Source organism: Amblyomma americanum, chromosome 1 (assembly GCF_052857255.1).
Source record: "Amblyomma americanum isolate KBUSLIRL-KWMA chromosome 1, ASM5285725v1, whole genome shotgun sequence".
Taxonomy (NCBI): domain Eukaryota; kingdom Metazoa; phylum Arthropoda; class Arachnida; order Ixodida; family Ixodidae; genus Amblyomma; species Amblyomma americanum.
The window spans coordinates 112,696,067-112,719,445 of record NC_135497.1 but is presented as its reverse complement, the minus strand read 5'-3'; the positions used below and the strand labels follow the sequence as shown (position 1 = coordinate 112,719,445).

The 23,379-nt window shown below is 44.6% G+C and overlaps 1 protein-coding gene across 1 annotated transcript in view; it reads left to right on the top strand.

The window, feature by feature from the left end:
* Positions 1–5,169: 5,169 nt before the first annotated feature.
* LOC144134959 (aurora kinase A-A-like) overlaps positions 5,170–23,379 on the top strand; it is a 37,839-nt gene continuing 19,629 nt past the window's right edge. The window contains exons 1-5 of the mRNA XM_077667750.1: positions 5,170–5,563; positions 9,202–9,372; positions 10,498–10,615; positions 15,649–15,728; positions 21,842–21,980. Of these exons, the coding sequence (XP_077523876.1) occupies positions 9,371–9,372; positions 10,498–10,615; positions 15,649–15,728; positions 21,842–21,980 (339 nt within the window). The 5' untranslated portion in view covers positions 5,170–5,563; positions 9,202–9,370. The remainder of the gene's footprint in view (positions 5,564–9,201; positions 9,373–10,497; positions 10,616–15,648; positions 15,729–21,841; positions 21,981–23,379) is intronic.

The window sequence follows — 23,379 nt, the reverse complement described above, 5'->3', positions numbered from 1 at the left end:
ACAGGCTACATATGTGTTTCATAACATTAGTTTGTGCACAGCTGTGACAATGCATAAATTGCAGTGCTAAAAGAGCCGCTCGCTTTCAGTCACTACAATTTCTCAAACGGACACAACATTGAGAAATAACTTATTTTTTCAAACCTGCACCTAGCATCTAAAATAAATCTGCGCATCCGCAGCACCGCCGCTATATAGAAAAAGCCGCAGTTTCGCTATGTATGAAACGGTATGTAGTGTGCCCAGTGCACAATCCAGATGCTGCGAACACTTGTAAATTGAATGTCAGAACCTGAGAGGATCTGATCATATAATCAGACTAGCCTTTAACTCTGAATGCTTCCATGTGACCAAAGATAGTTCGTTAGCACAGATAAGCAAAGCTGCTATCACCGACCAGTTAGCAGAGCAAAATGCATTTCAAGACAGCTACCCATAGAAATACTCGAAGAGGATATGATAAATTTCCTAAGGAGCTGCAGGAAACCCTGCTATATGTGCAATACAATTTATACACTTTTGAAGTTTGCATGTTGAGGAATGCATAACCCTCTACCGGACATTTTATTTTCGAAAATGGTACCAAAATGATCACGTAGTACCCCTGCAGCAATCTGTTGACAAAGCAATGAATCATTTCTATGAGCTCTGCTCGCCTTAAACCATTTGTTGATTTGCAGACAGATTGCAGCACGGGTGCTTAATGATAATTTCGGAAACAGAAAAAACGTGTATGCGAGGGCGCTAAAGCTAAGATCTCAGAGTACAGATCTAACTAATACCTGTTTAATGAACAGCATCATTTAGTGTGCAATTTAATTTGTATGCACTGCTTGTTTTCTTTGCGGTTGCTCACTTGAATGAATGTACTACTTGTTTAATAGTGAAACAAGCACTGGTCAACATATATAACGCAATTCTTTAAGGATAACAGCAACAAAGACACAAGGAGAGCAGCAGGAAAGAGGCAATTAACAGGCTGATTTCAATGCATTGCTTTAATAAACACCCCACAATGCTTGTCCATACGCTCACAGGCCAAGCAAATAAGGTGCAGCAAAAAGAAATGATCAAATGTTGCCTTCTTGGGCAATAAAAATAACACCTGGGTCAAATATGTATCACCTCTCGTTACGATATAATCACCACTACAACTATTGTCGCCATAACAACTTCCGCTGCAGGAATAAGGCCTCGACCATTAGTCCCGAGTTCACCCTGTCCTGCAGAATATACTACACAATATTACAAACTTCAGCAACTGGGCTGGTCCAAAAATACAGGAGAAAAGCTGCAGGCTAACATACCGGGCCAGTCCGGTCAAGACTGTAGGCGTGCTCTGCTGTTAGAAAAGAAATAAGGTTCTCCACCAGGACGATGAGATTAGGCCAGACAGAAACCAAGATTAAAAGGAAGTGTCTAGCATGCTAGATAGGCATCAATTTCATCACTCAGAACGAAGTGGCTTATCAGTTTGTTTAATTGGTTCTTGATGCCTTCTTGTTGCACCTCTTTTTGCCAAGCATGAGACCATGCGTGAATGTGAGGACAGGCAGGCGCAGACTCAACATTCTGAATGAAGAAGAAATTCACCAAAGTGAGCACCTCTCCCACTTCTTTCCATTACTCTCTGTATGCCTTTCGCAACGCTTTTCCATGGGTCATTATCAAACCTTGCAGCTTGCCACCTCAGCAACACTGAACATAAAATTTTCATTGAAAGTCTGAAGGTAGGTGGAACTTCGCAGATAGTGAATGCACACCAGAGGGTGCAATGTTTGATGCCCAATGCCCTTATACAACATAAAAATAAAAAAGTGATAGTCGATAAGCGTAGTTAGGCCCAAGGCGAATGAGGTGTGCCAGTAGTTCAGTTTTCACTTTGGTTCCGGTGTTCAGATCCATTGTTCGTGGATAGCAGTTGGACTGTTGTAATGTTCATATTTGTGGAACTTGGTCATTGCGGCACCCGACACTTTTGTATACAACACCTTGCATACAACATACGATAATGAGAAATACCTGTAACATGGCACATAATAATCAGAAAGTGTCCTGCAGTCAGGGGTGTGCCATCCACTGCAGTCAAACAAAATGAGTCCTTACTTTTTTAAAACTGCGCCAAGTGCCTTAAAGAAACCACCAAATGATATATACCACATTTACGAAAAGTTCACAAGCGATCAGTATTCCATCACTCATCACCCACACCAGAAAAAAATTTAAGCTAGCTGGCTTTGCTAAGTATAAAAATGATTCCTCACATTGAACCCACACTTGCTGGCCAGCCGAAAAAAAGAAAACAGGTCTGCACTGCACCTTGCTACGTCCCCGATCCGGCCTATAGCACTTCAACAAACCCAATAGCAAGGCTCGCCCAGATTTCCCACTATTTCACAGGGGAAGAGGCAGTCAAGAATGTGTGCCAAAGTGTTGCCCAAATCAATTCCGAGCAGTAATTTTTAAGAAATATTCGTAACTTATAGGGTCCACCGAGAGCTTTTAAACTTGACTGGAATACTCACAAAAAACCACCTATATAGGTTTGTTGCTTTAGAATATGCCCATGGTAATCAATGAAAAGACCTTTTTAATGATACTTGTAAATGATGAGATCAACGATAGAAGACAGAGGAAGGTAATGAAAAAAGCCATCATCGGAACGGAGGGTTGACTGCGTCAGAAACGGGCAAGTTTTCATTTGTTCTTGTGCCACCATTGCTGTACCAAACTGACAGCTTCTATTTGCGCTTTTATTTTCTTTTTATATTGTGTTCTTATCTCCATATTCGTCATATGTCCTGAAGTGGTGCAAGAACTTGCTATGAACCCTGGGACCCACCTTAAGAGCCACGATGAATTCTGTCTCCTTTTCTCGGGCGAGGTACACTCTGCCAAACTTGATTTTCCCCAGTGGCCGGCCAATCTCAAAATCTTTAAGGCACCACTCCTTGACAGACAAGAACCGAACAAGGGCTATGATGTGTAGTTCACCTTTCCGTCACGTGATGCGCAATAAAAACGGCAATATAGTTACTGATACGTTTGTTGTCATTCCATTTCTTGTGGTAGGCTGGCATAAGTGTTGTAGTGAATTAATCCTACTTATCAGAATTTATACTGCAGTGTTTTCATGCATCATGCGACGAAAGTCAATTGTATATTACTTAGCAGTCGGCGGCAAATACCAAGTGGTGAACCATATGCTCTTGGTGAAGGTGATGACGATTATGGATTTTTATGGCGCAAGGGCATCTAGGGCCCGAGAGCGCCATGGCACAGGGCTTTTTCTATTTCTCAAGGTTTGGTCAAAGACCCATTTCCCAAGCATTTCACCCTAAAGAATTCGAGCACCAGACCAGGGGAAGCTTGTAATTATTGTATCACCGGTAAGTACCCGGGGGCAGTGGGTATCGAACCCCGCACCTGCCACATGCGATGCGGATGCTCAACCACTTGGCCACCGCTGCTGTTTACGTATTCTTGGATACTTGCGCTCCTGCAGCCGCCGAAAAACCAAGTAACGACTTTGGCACCTACTGGTAAACACACACATGAACCTCTAGCGCATTTACAAGACAATTAAAAAGACACAAACAAAAACAGTGCAGAGGATCCATCGATACATTAAGTGCCATATATGTTGCTTGTATGGAATTGCAGTGGAAAGTGGTTATAGTAGCAGCTGCTTTGTTGCTTGACGGCCACGTGAGGCCCATGCAGCGTCCGCTAGGTCTCCACGTACTGTCTGTTTTTCATGGATGCATTATTTTTTTCTGAAAATCTTAAACACAGCTTTCTCGAATGCATTGGAGCGTACAGAACAAATTTTGAGAAACTGTCGTAGGGACAGGAATTCCAAAAGTTAAACCAAGGTGTTTAAAAAAGCTCAAGGAATTGTACCAATGCAGATATTTCGGTTGTAAGGTAACAAATATTTCCACGGACCTCGAATATCATACCAGCTGAACGCTAATAAAGTCATCACTGTATGCAAGATGACTTCCTTGTGGCGCCCATCGCCTTAAAAATGTGTTACTTGGCAGTGACAGGCCTGAGCGAGTATACACAATGAATGCATTACATACATGTCCTGTGCACAAACTTTACTGCAGTCACATGCTGTAGAGACGGTTGGTGCCACTACGAGGTACGCCAGTTTTATTTCACCATGAGCCAACTTATTTTTAATCTTTGGCTCCCCGCTGGCCAGCAACACCTTCTTTCGCCCTTCGGCAGCGCCACAAAGAAGCTGATTTCCTGCACTGTACCATCACGTGAAAAACAAGAAACATACGAGTGGTCCGCACAGGTAAGTGCCACTAACCTGTCGCGAAGCCCGACGGTTTCATAGCGCAAGTCGCGTACCCCGTCTGCTGAAGCTGCGAGTAAGGAAAAAAACCCACAGTCAGCGAGTTTTGCCGGCACACACAGAAATAACGGCTACGGCCAAAATTTATACAGAGGCTTTGCTTGAAGAAGACGAATCTTAAAAGAGACAAAACTTTCGTAAGAAGCCACCCGCTATCGATCGGTGGCAGTAGAAATCATGCAAAGGTCACAAAGAAACGACCTCATCGACGCCACTCTGCGGTCTCTTCGCGCGCCTTCACCCGGAGGCTTTCGCTAAATTCTTATATTCGAAGGCGCCGCATTATCAATCGATACCATCGCACACTTGCGCTGTCGTGAAGCAGCTCTGTCAACAACTTGCAGGGCTATGATGGAGCGACGAAGAACATTATGTACATTCGGCGGGCAAGTACGAAACAACATCGCGTGTCCACAACGAAGTACTGTCACAGCACTCAGCTCAATCTGGAGAATTCTGAATCTGGGACTGCCTAAACCGTGAACTGAAAGGAAGATTCGCCGAGCTCGAATCTAACAGGAGAGCTCGGTCAAACAGCAGTGGGCCGATGCACGAGAGAGAGACGAAAATGCAGATTGCGCATAGACACGTTCAATGAAAAGCGCGCCAGCCTCTTCCGGCTCGGAGTACTCACGACTCGTCTGGGTTCGGGAGGCTTGAGAGTTATTGGCCGGGAAAAAAACAAAATACGAAAAACTGTGACGTCACATCTATGATTTGAATACTGCCCTATGGGTTCCGGGCGGAGAAAGGAGAAGTGTGGCAGCGTGCAGGGCGAGCCGGTGCGCGTGCACAATCGAACGTTGGAGCCTGGCTTCGAGGCAGTTGCTGTGGTTGGTTGAGTGGCGGGTCGTATTTTGGAGCTCGGCCTTTCCCCAAGGCCAGAGAGCCCGCACCGGCTGGGCATCCAGGTCTGGGGTCTGGCTTCCCGTACACGCTACCCACCACGGTACCCTGCCTGCTGTCTCCAGCCTCCCGCTAGCCAGGCGGCATACCGGTGAGCACCCGCCTGCTGACTCCGGCCTCCCGGTAGCCAGGCGGCCAACCGATGCGCTCATCCCTGCTTGTACCGGCCTCCTGATACTTCCCCGGTGACCGGGCTGCACCTCCGCCACCGTGTGCTTCTGGGCCGACTAAGACTGTCGCACCGGAACCCATTGTCAGACGCTGATGTTCACCTCGACATAGGTTGTGAGTACCCTGCAGTGTGTGTGTGTGTGCGTGTGTAAAAGCCGGAGACATTATACCTACGTCCTCGTCGCTCAAGAGGAAGTGCGTCGTTATGCGGGGTGTGGCCTGTACTAGTGGCTAGGCCTCCTGAACGGTCCTGAGCCCATTAATTACATCACATTTTGCGAGCCTGCCAGGATACGTCAGCGAGAGGGCCGATTAGCTGATCCGTATTCACGCTGAGAGCTAAGCTTGAGCGGCAATCGACCTCGAACGTCTAACTACGTTGGGTACGCAACTGGGCCTCTCGGATGCGGAACTGAGAGAGGGTAGAAAGTGAACGCTCAGCACAGAGGGAGGCACGGGCTGCGGAAAGAGAGGAAAGTCGGGAAGCCGCTGCGAGAGGGAAAGATTCTCGAATTCAATCTCAGACTCCAAGAAGGAATTAGGAGTAAGGAGACCGCTCTTGTGGAAACTCTCCCAGCGTAGAACCATGCCCTTTCTCTCAATCCGCAAAAGCTGTTATCGTTGTTTCATGAACGGTGCGACGACTTGCATGCACACTTACAGCGTTTGCATGCACACTTGCAAGGCACAGGGACACTATATCTCTTTGATGGTACCGTCACCCAATTAGCCGAGGCAAGAGTGCAAGCATACGCCCTACTTCTCAGGTGAGGTGACAGCACATTGCATGAAACGCCCCTTGTACGACGTCATTATCGGCAACATCCTAGGTGTCTGGGAACCGCCTGACCCCGACCCAGACTGGATGAACGCACGCGTTAGCGAGCATGACACGGCGCCAGTTCACCAGGGACACCTCCAGCCTAGAAATTCGGAGCGTTGTGTTACCGTCGTTGCCAAGATACAAGAGGATAAGTTAACGCCGTTGCATATGCCACTAATTCAGTGCTGTGACGTCACAACAAACCAATTAGCTGAAGAGCGGTGGAAGGATGCAACACTCAAACGGCTCTTCTCTAACCTCAATAAAGAGTTTGTATACGGCAGCGGTCATAAATACTTCTTCCGTGAAGAAGGAAATATCCTCAGCCGAGATTACATCGTGTCGACCGGCAGGAACTTCAAACATATAGTAGTAGCCGTAGCGTTCAGACCTCAAATTCTACAGATGGCCCATGAAAGCATCATGGCTGGGCACCAGGGAATACGATGCACGACCGATCGCACACTAGAGGATTTTTATTGGCTTGACCTACACGGAGATGTCACGCGATTCCTTAAGTCGTGCTATCGATAAATGCCAAAGAACCACACCAAAGGGCAAGGTTGGCATTCTACCACTTGGCAACAGGCTGCTGATCAATACTCCTTCCGAACGGATTTCCGTCGACCTCATACGGCATTTCTCACCCAAGTCTGATAAAGGCAACCGATACGTGTTCACGCTGATGGACTTCGCGACACATTGTCCTGACGCCGTCGCAATTCCTGTCATTGACGCTGTGCACGATGCAGAAGCGCTAGTAGAAATGTTTTCTCGCCTCGGTATCCCCCCAAAAATTGTAACTGACCAGAGAGCAACCTTTACCGATGACCTCATGAAGGATGTAAGCCGTCTCCTCTCCATCAAGGTCCTCAAGACGTCGCCTTACCACGCGCTGGTGAATGGCCAGGCGGAAATGTTTAATGGAACTCTTAAGACAATGCTTAAGAGCATGTGCCAAGAACAGCCTAGGTCTTGGAATAAGTATCTGGCCCCATTCCTCTTCGCTTACCGTGAAGTTTCACAGGGAAGTCTTGGGTTCTCTCCGTTCCAGTTGATTTATGGACGTCATGTACGAAGGCCACCGACAGTACGAAATGAGCTCTGAACAAATCAGAGCATTGATGGAGAAACTCGCTCAACGTACGCCTATCTTGTCGACCTCAGAAGCTGGTTGAAAAACACGTGGAAGCTTTCTCACGAGCAACTCGAGAAGGCACGCCAGAAACAGAAAACATACTATGACCATAAGAGTCACCCCACAAGGTTAGTCCCGGGCGACAAGGTGCTGATTTTGCTGCCCACAGATTCTAACAAGCTGCTCATGCAATGGAAAGGGCCATCCGATATCCTTGAACAAAAAACGACGTGTATTACCTTGTACAGCTAGCGCACAAGAGCGAAGTTTTTCACATATATATGCTTAAGATGAAGAGCGCTAGCCCCCGGTGACGCGGAAAGTATCGGCCGCCGCAGAGACCGACCAACTCCCATTGGACCTTGAAGCACTCAATGTGGAGTGCCCCGTAGAACTGCCTGCTCTGAATCTCCGTCAAACACAGTGCTCTGCGGACGTCCAATTCGTTTCAGGTCTTTCAGAGGCGCAGACTGAAGAAGTACGAAGTTTGTTCCGTGAATTCGAGTTTATTTTTGCAAGATTACACGTACACCATCGACTGCATAAAAGCAACCGATAACGTGGGTGCTGATTATCTTAGCCGTGTTTGATTGCCCCACAATAACTTAGCTTAGTCACCATGTCGGATCCGATAACATTATTGCTTCTTTGCCTCCTGCTTGTGCGTGTTGACAACTGTATTCCTCAGCACGCGGACTTGCATCTGTATGTACATATGAACGTATGTCTGTGAACAGACAGGAACTGTGAACATTCCTCGCGGGGGACATTTCCGTTCTATCCCCCCCCCCTCGTGGTTCCAGAACAATTGTAAACCACTGTCTTGAAACTGGGGGAGGTTGTGATGATGTGGATTGTGCTCTATGGGTTCCGGCAGGAGAAAGAAGTGTGGCCGCGTGCGGCGTGCCGGTGCGCGTGCGCAATCGATCCTTGGAGCCTGGCTTTGAGGCAATGGCTGTGGTTGATTGAGCGGCGCGTCGTGTTTTGGAGCTCGGCGTTTCCCCAAGGCCAGCTAGCCTGCACCGGCCGGGCATGGAGGTCCGGGGTCTGGCTGCTTGCGCACGCTACCCCCCACGGTACCCTACATGCTGTATCCACCCTCCGGCTAGCCAGTCGGCCTACCAGTGAGCACCCGCCTGCTGACTCCGGCCTCCCGGTAGCCAGGCGCACTACCGACGCGCTCCTGCCTGCTGGTACCGGCCTGCTGATACTTCGCCGGTGACCGGGCTGCACCTGCGCCGCCGTGTGCGTCGGCGCCAACAAGGACTGTCGCACCGGAACCCAAAGTCTGATGCTGATGTTCACCTTGACATAGGTTGTGCGTGCCCCGCAGTGTTTGTGTGTGTGTGTGTTAGTGTGTATGCAGGTGATTGTATACCTTCCTCCTCGTCGCTCAAGAGAAACAGCGTCGTTATTGAGGTATTCACACGGGCGATGTAATTCTTCCCTAAGTGACGGCGGCTGCTCACACGTCATGCCTTCGAGAGAGCTCGCGGCGACGCACCATCATATTTTGCTCCCGCGGCCGCCGCCGACCAAGGAAGGGACCGTTCATTCAGCCTGCGCATTCACTCCCCGTCTCCCCGGGAGATGTGGCATGCCTGGGGTGCAGCCCGCTAGCGTCTTTCTTCATATGGCTGTTCCCCATCGGGTTTCTTTTCTCTCATCTCCCCTCATATCGCGCATCTATTCTGTTTTCCCCTTCGTCTTCTCTTTTTTTCGCCAAACCCCGCAAGGGAATTGATTTGGCCCCTTGGTTCCTTTTTGACAGCTGCCCCTCTGCCTCCGAAGCACGGACGTTTCGCTCGTCCTTCTCGGCGTCTCGCTGCTAACCCAGGCTGAATCCGAGAGCAGGGACGGACTTCGGCGGATCGGCGACGTCGCTCACTCCTCTCCGCATCCATCCTCGCCGATGTCCCCAGTTTGATTACCGCTTTATACGGCGGTCTGTAACATCGTTATGTGAGTATTGTTCAGAGGACTTGACGCGTATTGCTTTTTCTTGCGCGTCTCACCATTCCCAAATGGAATGTTTTTTTTCGGGAGCACTGCCCTGAACTGCGTTAGAATGACATATAATCGGCAGAAAGAAAATTTTGTTTGCAGTTGCATGACACCATGTATATGCCAAGTTATCAACAAACTTCAGTGGTCCATGGGCTTGTTCGCCCGTCATGTTCATATTCAGGACTCTCCTGCCCCAGTTTTTGTGCGTAGTGTTTGTGCGCAGATAGTGTGTGCACTAGCGTTCAGTCATGGGTAGAGTGCCATATAAGCTGGCTGCGCAGGCTTTGTCTTCTTGGACATTTTTGAGTCATTACTGAAATAACAGTGCATAAGAGGAAAAACAAAGAAAACTGCAAGGCAGCGCTTGTCTTGGGGGGGGGGGGGGTGGATTTATGCCCTCTTGGAGTAACGCACCAATCGCTCTTGAATTTTGTCGTCAAAACAATGGGGTCCAGCATGATTATCGTGTGGAAAGTTTCTGTATTTATGGGTAGGGCCGTCTGCCCCCTCCTCCCACCTCTCTATCAATAAACCCCCAGCTTGTCTTGCTGTTTTTTTCTACTGTTTGCCTCATACTTCACACTGTAAATTGAGAATGTATCACCAACTTGCCTGGAAGTCATTCCTGCTCATGATTGAACTACATATATATAGTGCAAGCAATGCGCTATCTCTTCTTGGAGCAAAAATGTACACCTATCCAATAAGTACATACAAGTGTAAACAGAAGAAGTAAACAGATTCAGTAGCCTTGTACTCCTGTTTACGCGTGCCCTAATAGAAATTCGAGGCTTGGCATGTGCATGATAATAGTGGTCGATCCTGTAGTTTCTCGTGAAGACACAATAGTTCATGATTTCTGCTGGGACGGGCACCATTCACAAACAAAATATTGTGCTTTGTTTACTTGTGCTTGCATCTATACATGTGATGGTTGATGTTTAATCAGAACAGTGCAGTGTAGTGCTGTCATTCAAATTGTGGGGTAGTGGCATGTGTTTCTTGATTGGTGTAATGCTCAGAATCTGGCATTGCTGCAGTATAACTTTCAGCCATGTGTGTTCTTTTTCTTTATTGCAGGTCTGTCAAGGAGTGGTGCCTTAAAGATTTTCAGATTGGCCGGCCACTGGGCAAAGGAAAGTTTGGCAGAGTGTACCTCGCCCGAGAAAAGGAGACAAAATTCATTGTGGCTCTTAAGGTGGGTCCCAGGGTTTCTAGCAAGTTCTTGCACCACTTCAAAACATATGACGAATATGGACATAAGAACACAATATGAAAAGAAAATTGAAGCGCAAATAGAAGCTGTCAGTTTGGTACAGCAATGTTGGCACAAGAACAAATGAAAACTTGCCCGCTTCTGGCGCAGTCAACCCTCCGTTCCGATGATGGCTTTTTTCATTACCTTCCTGTGTCTTCTATCGTTGATCTCATCATTTACAAGTATCATTAAAAAGGTCTTTTCATTGATTACCATGGGCATATTCTAAAGCAACAAACCTATATAGGTGGTTTTTTGTGAGTATTCCAGTCAAGTTTAAAAGCTCTCGGTGGACGCTATAATTTACAAATATTTCTTAAAAAGTACTGCTCGGATTTGATCTGGACAACACCTTGGCACACATTCTTGACTGCCTCTTCCCCTGTGAAATAGTAGGAAATCTGGGCGAGCCTTGCTATTGGGTGTGCTGAAGGGCTGTAGGCAGGATCAGGGACGTAGCAAGGTGCAGTGCAGACCTTTTTCTTTCTTTGGCAGGCCAGGCAGTGTGGGTTCAATGTGAGGAATCATTTTTAATCTTAACAAAGCTAGCTAGCTTAAATTTTTTTCTGGTGTGGGTGATCAGTGCTGGAATACTGATCACTTGTGAACTTTTCGTAACCTTGGTATATGTCATTTCGTGGTTTCTTTAAGGCACTTGGCGCTGTTTTAAAGAAGTAAGGACTCATTTTGTCTGGCTGCAGTGGATGGCACACTCCTCACTGCAGGACGCTTGCTGATTAGTATGTGCCAAGTTACAGGTATTTTCCATTATCGTACGTTGTATGCAAGGTGTTGTATACAAGGTGTCGGGTACCGCAATGGCCAGTTCCACATATGTGGACATTACTACAGTCCAACTGAACCAAAGCGAAAACTAGACTGCTGGCACACCTCATTCGCCTCTGGCCTAACTACGTTAATCGGCTATCAGTTTTTTATTCGGATGTTGTACAAGGACATTGGGCATCAAATATTGACCCTCTGGTGTGCATTCACTATCTGCGAAGTTCCACCTACCTTCAGACTTTCAATGGAAATTTTCTGTTCAGTGTTGCTGAGGTGGCAAGCTGCAAGGTTTGATAATGACCCATGGAAAAGCGTTGCGAAAGGCATACAGAGAATAATGGAAAAAAGTGGGACAGGTGCTCACTTTGGTGAATTTCTTTATTCGCAATGTTGAGTCTGTGCCTGCCTGTCCTCACATTCACGCATGGTCTCATGCTTGGCAAAAAGGTGCACCAAGAAGGCATCAAGAACCAATTAAACAAACTGATAAGCCACTTCGTTCTGAGTGATGAAATTGATACCTATCTAGCATGCTAGACACTTCCTTTTAATCTTGGTTTCTGTCTGGCCTAATCTCATCGTCCTGGTGGAGAACCTTAATTCTTTTCTAACAGCAGAGCACGCCTACAGTCTTGACCGGACTGGCCCGGTATGTTAGCCTGCAGCTTTTCTCCTGTATTTTTGGACCAGTCCAGTTGCTGAAGTTTGTAATATTGTGTAGTATATTCTGCAGGACAGGGTGAACTCGGGACTAATGGTCGAGGCCTTATTCCTGCAGCGGAAGTAGTTATGGCGACAATAGTTGTAGTGGTGATTATATCGTAACGAGAGGTGATACATATTTGACCCAGGTGTTATTTTTATTGCCCAAGAAGGCAACATTTGACCATTTCTTTTTGCTGCACCTTATTTGCTTGGCCTGTGAGCGTATGGACAAGCATTGTGGGGTGTTTATTAAAGCAATGCATTGAAATGTCCGGTTTTTAATCAGCCTGTTAATTGCCTCTTTCCTGCTGCTCTCCTTGTGTCTTTGTTGCTGTTATCCTTAAAGAATTGCGTTATATATGTTGACCAGTGCTTGTTTCACTATTAAACAAGTAGTACATTCATTCAAGAGAGCAACAGCAAAGAAAACCAGTAGCGCATACAAAAATAAATTGCACACTAAATGATGCTGTTCATTAAACAGGTATTAGTTAGATCTGTACTCGGAGACCTGCGCTTTTAGCGCCCTAGCATACACGTTTTTTCAGTTTCCGAAATGATCATTAAGCACCCGTGCTGCAATCTGTCTGCAAACCAACAAATGGTTTAAGGCGAGCAGAGCGCATCCAAATGATTCATTGCTTTGTCAAGATTGCTGCAGGGGTAATAAATGATCATTTTGGTACCATTTTCGAAAAAAAATGTCCGGTAGAGAGTTATGCATTGATCAACATGCAAGCTTCAAACGTATATAAGTTGTATGGCACATATAGCAGGGTTTCCTGCAGCTCCGTAGGAAATTTATCATATCCTCTTCGAGTATTTCTATGGGCAGCTGTCTTGAAATGCATTTTGCTCAAACTGGTAGGTGCTAGCAGCCTTTCTTATCTGTGCTAAGGAACTATCTTTGGTCACATGGAAGCATTCAGAGTTAAAGGCTGTTCTGATTATATGATCAGAGCCTCTAAGGTTCTGACATTCAATTTACATGTCTTCGCAGCATCTGAATTGTGTACTCGGCACACTACATACCGTTTCATACATAGCAGAACTGTGGCTTTTTATATATAGAGACGGTGCTGCCGCGGAGGCACAGATTTTTTTTAGATGCTACGTGCAGGTTTGAAAAAATAATTTATTTCTGAATGTTGTGTCCCTTTGAGAAATTGTAATGACCGAAAGCGAGCGGCACTTATAGGACTGCAATTTATGCATAGTCACAGCTGTGTACAAACTAATGTAATGAAACACATATGTAGCCTGTTTGTCAAGTGGCACATTGAAGAGTTCTGGGCAATACGCACTTTTTTGCGAATTAATCCCTGGTATTTAGAGCTAAAAATTTTCTCTGGTGCTTTGTTTTTGTTATGGTAGAAGTTTCATGGTATGATGAAAGTGTATGATCGACAGACATCTGAAATTGGTTTGGAAACCAATTTCAGATGTCTGTCGAGCATACACTTCCAGAATTAATCCCTGGTATTTAGAGTTAAAGATTTTCTCCGGTGCTTTGATTTCGTTTTTTGGCACAAGTTTCATGGTATGATGGAAGTGCATGCCCGACCGACATCTGAAATTGGTTTGGAAACCAAGCCACATGGAAATTGAAGGTAACGATTAAAAAGTGACTATAACACTTTCGGCAGCGTTGAAGATGAGGTTTCAATAGAGAAAGCAGTCATGTCTTCAGTGGTGCCATGGGGACTACAGTAAACAATATTCAATGGCTAGGATGATCTCTGCTATTCCCATGCTGATATTGCATGTTGAGAAAAGTCCTGCAGCGTAACACTCCATTGCCCCTCACTTGATCGTGGATTGCATCCAGACTCAGCAGCCAGTCCCGTTTTAATAGAGATGAAACAGAAAAGGTATTCGTTAGCTTTGGAACCTCCATGCACATTAGACCCCCAGGTGGCCTAAGTTTTTTGGGCTTTCCACTACGCCACCACTTTCTCATATTTTACTCCTCCTTCCATCCCCTTCCGTCTTGGCATGGTTTTGATGCCTACTGAAGACAGTGCACACTTCTCTGAAAAACCAAATTAAAAAATTTTTTCTCGCTTTATTTTAGGCATACTCCCTGGCTACGTTTGCCTGCAAAGCCAAAATATCCAAGGTGCTAGAATGTAGGGCACAGTACACAGCATGTGCTAACTACAACAGTGAACACTCAAAGAAAGAAATGAGCATTTTAAGCTGGCTGTGTCAGCCATGAGTGCATGGGTGCACTGTCTTGAACAATAATGCTGCATGACTAGGGCAATCCCTTATTGTGTACCTGTTCAAGAAAAGAAGCCACATCTACCTCAGCCTGATGCTAACATATGCAATGAGACTGTTATCTACTGATCGCCAATTTGAAATTCAGTAGAGCAAATCTGGTGGTTCTCGGAGCTTCACCTGCTTCCAGGTCAAAAGTTGGCAATTTCTATGTCCCTACCTTACATGAAGCACATTGTCATCTTGCGACTACCGTGACGCTTTGTACACAACTGTGTGCTGCTGTGTTGGAGGCATGTACGTAAACAGTTTGCTTTTTTTTGGTCCGCTTAGATAATGACTGGGAGGTTTCATTTGCATTAGAAGTGGCCAGTGACACCTAAAATGTTTGGGCAAGAGCTATCTTTATTAGGTTTAGTTTAAGCTTCACTTTCCTGTTCGCTATTCTTTTGCAAGAGCTTCTGCTTGAATCCTTCTGAGGTCCCAGTAGTCCCTGTTCTACCATTTACATGACCTCTCCGCATTTTTTATTGCTGCTTGTAGAGTCTGAGATGGAGTTGTAGGCCAGATTTTGCTCGGCAACTGAACGTGTCCATTGTGGCATTCCCGTGGTTGATTTGTTGCAACTCAGTTAAGTTTCTGAACTGGCTACTATGGCGCTACTTCCTATCTAGACCGGACAAACTGCTGACACATGTGTATCTGTTTCATTCTTATGCAATTACAAGCTGTTGTAGTAGTTGCCACTTGTCCTGTGCCATCCAATACGCCAGACGACCTCAAGGGTTTATGTCACGACGGACCAAATTTCTAACCAGAAGTGAAGTGAGCAGGCTTGCTACTTAGGTCGTGCAATTCATGCCATTGTGCGCTCGAAGGCAATGGGCAAATCCCAGACTTCCGTTTTCAACAAAGAAGGGGCAGTGAAAGCAGTGTGTTCTTGTGCTCCCACACCACTCTCAAAAGCATGCCTTTTCCAGTTTCCACCTACATCTCATGACAAGTAGCAGGTTCTCAAGAGCACCCTCTCTGGCATGCATGTTTGTTACGGCTCTGGTCTACCGGATGACTGCTTTATCGAGCATGAGAATGTGTGTGTTTTCGTGTCACTACAATGGAGCATTCGCTACCAATGCAATTGCAAGTAAGAGCTGCTGGTAGCTTGCTGAGATCTCAAACTCTTGGTTACGACTTGCTTTGAAAACACATAAAGCCCACAAAGACTCTCCGTAAAAGAATTGCGAAAAACGTCCACGCAGGTGATGTTTAAGTCGCAGCTCCAGAGGAACAACGTGGAGCACCAGCTGCGGAGGGAGATCGAGATTCAGTCTCACCTGAGGTGAGGCTGCTATTTCATATTGCACTGCATGGCACATGACGCATGAAAGTTGTTGCACCACTTGCTGCATTCAGAACAATAACTGATGCTGAACACAAGGAAGACAGCCGACACAGCCATCAACGGCTTGGAATGGCGGGAGTCGGGACTAATCATATTCGAAGGAATGGAGAAGATGAATTTATATTGAACCATTAGATGGGTATAACGAGCTGGTGTTAAGTGACTTTATGTCTACAGAGTCTTTTTTTTCCTTCACTGCTGTTGAGAATAAATCATGATTTTTAGAACGGTAGCTCGAGGCTGCAGAACATTCCGCTTCTAGTAGTATGTGCAACGCATTCAATGTTTGTGAAAGCTTTCAATGTAAAGCAAGGTTAAAAATAGTGTGTCATTAGCTTATTCCTTAAGGGCATTCTTGAGTGAGATGTAGTTCTAGGTCTTCCTTCAGAAGCCGCCGCAGTGGCCCAGTGGTTATGGTGCTCTGCTGCTGGCGTGAAATGCGCGGGTTCAATCCCGGCCATGGAGGTCAGCTTTCAATAAAGGCGAAATGCTAGAGGCCTTGTGTACTGTGCGATGTCCGTGTATGATAAAGAACCCCAGGTTGTCGAAACTACTGGAACCCTTCACCACAGCGTCCCTTTTTGCCTGAGTTTCCTTAGGACATTAAACCCCATGAATCCAGAGTCTTCCTTTCGAAGCCACACTTCAATTGTTTCCTGAGCCATTTTGGCATTGGCTCCTACGCACACGTGGGCATACATGCTTGCTGCTTTTGTGATCAAAGAAGCGTTTGAATTTGGGGTCATGAGTTCTTTTGCGAGTGCTTTGTTAAGTGGTATGGGCACCACGCTCTAAACAGAAAGGAGTAAAAATGGGGTGTGCTCGAGGACAGATTACTTCCTTTTTTACTCCCATGTAGGGGTATTCGTGTTCAGGGTGCACATACATACATACATACATACATACATACATACATACATACATACATACATACATACATACATACATACATACATACATACATACATACATACATACATACATACATACATACATACATACATACATACATACATACATACATACATACATACATACATACATACATACATACATACATACATACATACATACATACATACATACATACATACATACATACATACATACATACATACATACATACATACATACATACATACATACATACATACATACATACATACATACATACATACATACATACATACATACATACATACATACATACATACATACATACATACATACAAGTTTTATTCTCCACAAAGAATTGGACGGAGGTGGAGGGAAAAGCTGTACATTTGCGGCTTGAAAAATCCTCCGCCCCCTTACAGTGTATACACCAGCAGAGTGGGGCAGTAGACAGTCCCATTTTGTTGTTGCAAAGAGAAAAGAAAAACAGCCCTGTATCGCATCAGACAATAAAATAAGCCTAAATAAGAGTTTCAATAGAGCACTGGATTTGGACGCCTGGAGAAGAAAATTTTTTTCGAAAATGAAACAATGTAATGTAATTGAACATAAGGATATACCTTTGCATTCATTCGCAAAAAAGAGTATGATTAGCAAAATATTTTTATATATTTGGAAGAGACATATTGAGTAGATCTGCGCCTTCTTTTTCTGCAGCATTCAATAATCGCGGAAGATTATAGCGGAGTGTTTGTTGTCCATAGGCAGTGCGACATTATGGAACTTTCCATCGTTCTGGAGTTCTGGTGCTGCAGGTGTGATAATTGGATCTTAATTCTGCCATTTCCGTAAAAACTGTACTCTCTCGTTGGACACTTAAACGATACTGCCTGCATAATTTGTATTCGTATATATTTCTTACTTTCAATAAATTAAGCGAAGCAAAGATATGTGAAGATGCTGTGTTTTGAATGTTTTCAATTATTCGTACTATTTTTTCTATAGCCTTTCAAGCTTCAACACATTAGTTTTTGTTGATGTTCCCTAAACTAAATGAGAGTAGTTTAGTTGGGAGACAAAGAGAGCGCTGTAGACCATTAGTTTAACTTTTTTGGAACAGTATAGCGGTTGCGATTTAAAATTCCAGTTATGCAGCTCAGTTTGCTGATTAGACTGTTTACATGATCATTCCGTTGTAAAGTTGAAGTAAAATATACCCCTAACCCCTTGACAGTATCTACCACATCAATGGCAGCGGATCTAAACATTACGGTTCCTTGTAAGGAAATATGTTTAATTTTTGGTCGAAAAACTACCACCTTTGTTTTGTTTGCGTTAACTTTTAATTGATTGCTGGAAGTCCACGAGTCCAATTTGCACAAAAAAATATTTGCTTTAGTAATTCCTCCAGCTTCAGAACGTGATGGCACCAAAGCACTCGTGTCATAGGCATATATAACGAACTTGGTATCTGAGCAGATATGTACAATATCAATAATGTACAAATTAAATAGGACAGGGCCTAAAATTCTACCCTGTGGGACTCCTGAAATTATTTTTTTTCTCTGAGAAATAAAACCATATATGTCGACATATTGAAATATATATGATAGGTAAATTTTGAGGAGAGCCAAAACATGTCCCCGTATACCATAATGATGCAGTTTTTCAAAAAGGATAGTATGACTAATATAATTGAAACCTTGGCTAAAATCAACAAAAATACCCATAACAATAGATTTCTACAAAATGCTTTAGAATATATTCCTTATGGTCCAACAGTGCCAGCTCTGTAGACATGTCCCTCCTAAAGCCATATTGCGAAGTAGTTATTATATTATGCTTGCTGGAGAAGCGCGATATTCGATCTAAGATAATTTTCTCGAGACCGTTCGAAAAGGCAGGAAGAATTGACATCGGTCTGTAGTTCGATACATCATTCTTATTTCCTTGCTTATATAAGGCTATCACACGGGCGACTTGCATTTTTGTAGGAAAAAAAGCTGTAGAAATGCAGAAATTAAAAATATGCGCTAAAATGGTGCTGATTATACGTATCACATTATTGACGGGTCTTATTTGTATACCGTCAGCATCAACACTATGAGAATTATTTAAACTAAAAAAAGAGAACACACTTCATTTGCATCTGTTGGTTCAAAAAATATTGTGCTAGAGTTTTTCTGCCCTAAACTTTTGTATGATGCCTGGTTTTTAGTAGAATCTCTGTTAACAAAGTAGTCATTAAAAATGTTTGCCATTTCTTCTCCTTTTGACATCTGTCCTTCGTGAAAAATTTCTTCAACTCTCTGTTTTTTCTCGCTCCGAGCCATCAGTGCATTTAAGTTATTCCGCATTAAGTCAGTGCGCTTTACGTTGGAACCGAACATATTCTCATAGTACAGTTTTCTTGCTTTTCTTAGCTGCTTAGTCAAGTCATTACGAAATTTTTTGAACGTAGCGAGATCAGATGCTGTACGAGTTCGCATAAATGTTTTAAACAGACGTTCTTTCTTTTCTATCTTCTTCAATAGGTACTTTGTCACCCTTGGTTTTCGACATCTCTTATTACCCGTATAGCGTTTGAAAACGAAGTGACGTTGGTATACCGAAAGAAACAAACTCAAAAAGGCATCATAAGTTGTGTTCGCATTTGATGCCTGAAGAACGTTGTCCCAGCAAACCGTTTCTAACTCATGATAAAAAGCTTCTAAGAGGGTAGGTGTAACAGGCTCTAAAAGATTAAACACTTTATGGTGAGAGTTTCTCCGAGTACTAAATTTTATGCTACAAAACACACGCAAGTGATCACTAATAGGGTAAGTGAGAACACTGGAACTGACAAGGTTAGCATCATAATTTCTTATTACTAAGTCAAGAATTGTTTACATGGACGTCGTTAGTCGTGTGGGAGAAGTAATATGGTTTATACAGCCATTAGATAGCAATACATTTTCAAAAGATGTTTTCTTCGTACTATTGCTACTCATATCAACGTTACAATCACCGGCAAGTATCACATTGTATCTGTTTTGGTTAACAAATGGCAATTTATTATCTAAAAACACAAAAAAATCAAGGAGAGAACCATCCGGATGCGAGAACAAGTTGCAAATACAGCATCTTTCACTTGCAGACAAATAATCTCAAAACTATCTGTGACACAAGAAAATTCTGAAAGCAAGACAGGCTGTACAAGAGAGCTTACTAGCACAGACACACCACCACCGCGACGAGAGGTTCTATTAACAGAAAAAGTTGGCATATCAGGAAGGTCAAAAGTGTCACAACTGCTTGATTGCCCTATTTCTGTTTTCATCAGAACATCAAAACAATTCTCAAGCTTTTTTGACAAGGATTCTAGTTCCGCAACCTTGTTGAACACAGACTGTGCATTTAAGTGAAAACAACGAAGGTAACCATGTGTCTGACCACCAAGCTCTTTTAAGAGTTCTTCTAAGGTAACGTGCCCTAGGTGCGCCATTTCAAGATAAGGGTCACGGGTTCCCGACTACACGAAAAAGGCATTTAGCTACGAAGTGTGGAGAGGTCACTCATGCTCTTGATAACCTTAGCGCCATCGCCACTCTTTCTACGCACCAAAATTTTGCCATTGACATGCCACACATATGCAAAGCCAGCCTGTTTAGCCCACTCTTTTGTGGCTTGCAACAATACTCTGGAACAGTTGGTCATGTTTTCTGCGATGTACACTGAGTCGTATTTTTCCCTAAGAACCACCCGTTTCTGCAGTAAAGCGTCTCGAAGATTCTGCCTTACAAAACGGGCAATCACAGCTTTTGTCTCGCCTGGTTTCGCCGACATCATATGAAGTGCGAGGGTGTCCACCTCAGTGAGATGGTTCATGCCAATCTTGTCCGCCACTTTGTTGACTTTTGACAAGAGGTCCTCTCCTTCCGCCCCAGCAATGCCATGAATCTCGATGTTCAAGCGCCTGCTGCGCCATTCTAAGTCATGGACACTGAGTTGTAACTGAGTTATATCTTTTGAGCCAGCATCTCTCTCGAGCTTATCAATTCTGCCTTTAATTCCTTTGATTTCCTTATCCTGCGTATCAAGGCGCTCTTTTATAGTGGCAAACTCTTCATGTAGCATCTGGATTGAGCTCTCTACTGCATCTAGCTTTTCGGTGAGAGGGAGAAGGGAAGTCAATTTCCTGTTCATTTCCACAATAAGTACTTTAAGGTCGGCATCCGTATTCGAGTCACCGTTTGAGGCGTCACCCTTGCCTCCAGTCGAACGTTTACACGCTTCACAATTCCAAACCTTCTTAGCCGACCAACGTTTTGAAACAAATGTCGTTTCACTCATGCCTGAACATATCGCGCCATGAAAACAAAATTCACACTCACTGCATGTGATGGCGTTATCGTCATTCTTTAGTTTTTCGCGACATTTGCAACCCCGAGTCATGGTGACCAATATCGACTAGCAGGTTTGACCAACCTGTACAACACAGCGAAGAACGGATTATTCGACGTCCGCCCCGCTCTGCCGCTGCGGCCAAAGTGCATGGCGAACTACGCCCCTAGTTGCAAAAGTTTCCGCTGCTTTCGTCACAGCCGTCGGCTCCCGTTGATTGGCTCCGTCTTGCTGATATGGAAACGATGCTTGAAAACAGTGCTTGAGTTCAGCCTTCCCAAGGAAAACAGGCCACGGTGAGATTCTTGTCCGAAGCACCGCGGAAACACTGCAGCATCTGCGACTGTAAAACACAGCGAAGAACGGATTATTCGACGTCCGCCCCGCTCTGCCGCTACTGCCAAAGTGCTTCGAATGCGCTCAGATTCTTGTATTATACGGTCTCGGGCCTTCGGTATTCTCGGATGAAAAAAGTTTGGTCTTTTAATTCATTTGGAGAGTATGGTGCACTCTTTTTGAAAGGTATCTGAAATTTCCTCATTAGTACTACTCATAAGGCCAGCGATAGGATTGCCAGGCCTTTCGCACCAAACTGCACCGTTGTATTTAACCTGCTCAATGTTGCAGCAAATAAAAATTTTTCTTTAAAATTGGTTCATATCTGCTCCTAAACTGAATTTAACGCAAGGAAGGGCCACACCCAGGTTTCCTAGCTACAACTGTATGTAGCTGCAGAGGTAAGCAACTGGTGAAAAATGGTGTCCCTCATGCAGGCACCCAAACATCTTATGCCTCTACAACTGGTTCCACGACGAATCCCGGGTATACCTCATTCTCGAGTATGCGCCCCAGGGGGAGCTGTACCGTCATCTCACCAGAGAAGGGAGATTCACCGACCAGAGAGCTGCCACAGTAAGCACCCTGCCTGCTTCTGCACCACTGTGATGTCTTCTAGGTGATCCCAGTGAGACACAGTGCTGTTATACTGAACAGCTTTCCTTAGAATTTATACTTCCATACATGCTCAGTATTGGTACTCGCTGACTGTTGTGCCACTTGCCTCTTGTTTCAGTTTTTATGGCGACAGACTTGCCAGGGCTTAGCCTAGCTTGGCCGTTTATGTGGTGCCCTCTCTGTTTAGAGCTGTACACTGCACCCACAACAAACGAGGCTCTGCTTTGTGTTAACCACTTGCACTGCTGTGCAACATCACTGGATGTGATAAATTCTAAAGATATAAACATAAATTGCCTTTCCAACGGCGGTTGAGGCTTGATGTTGAACCAGCTGTATGCAAGATTTTGGTATACGTTGGAGGAGACTCTGGGTCAGATTGTTCTTGAGCCCTTTATAATCACCTTTTGCACAACTTGTGCATATTTTCTGAGCTTGTCAACTATGCGCCATAATTGGCTTCCGTAGCCTTATTGTTTTGGAACACAGTCATAACTGTGAAGGTCAAATGAGCCGCAGCTTCACTACTGACGGATGAGAAACATAAGGGCATGAGATCAGGGAGTGACTACAATACGTAGGATCAGGGCAAAGGCCAGCGAGAAATAAAAACAAGCAGGGTTGAGTGCGCATTTGCCTCCTCGGGTAACCCCATGCAATACCCTGCCTCATGTGCGGGAGATAGTTGTTTCAAACTACACTGCCATCGGGTGCCTACCTTATGAGCACTGGCATACATTGGCTTTGTGCTCCCTTTCCCTGGAGATAAGATTCAATTTAAATATGTGCACCTGCCTATTTTTCTTCGCGAGTTTCGGCAGCGACCTCACAAGCAATGCTTTTGCTGAATGTTAACGGGGAGAATGGTTTGCGACAGCTTTTTATGTATTGTTTTGCTCATACTGCGTGTAGGAATTTTTTTTAGGTACTCATCGTGATCCTGGTAGACTTGGTTGTGCTACGCAGCATGAGATGGTAGTTTTAAGCTGCTGTTGGCAGCTTCTAGCTAAGTGTGATAGTAGATGCCAATTGGTAATTAGAAATTCTGAGAAAACTCAGCCTTCAAAAACAATTCTGAAAAATGTCACACCACTAATCTGGTTAAGTTGACAAATATATGTGCGAATGCATATAATTCTATTATTTCATCATGATAAAGCTTTGTCAGTCAGGCTAGCATTCCATTGGTGTGTATATGAGGCGGAAAATCGCAGTGCCAGCACTTGAAACAAAATTTGATTTAAAGGATTTACTCGTCTTGCTTTCACTAGGGGCTTAACGGTCCAGAGACGTGTTCACCAAGCCGCCGCAGAGGCTTAGTGGTTATGGTGCTCGGCTGCTGAAGCGAAAGACGCAT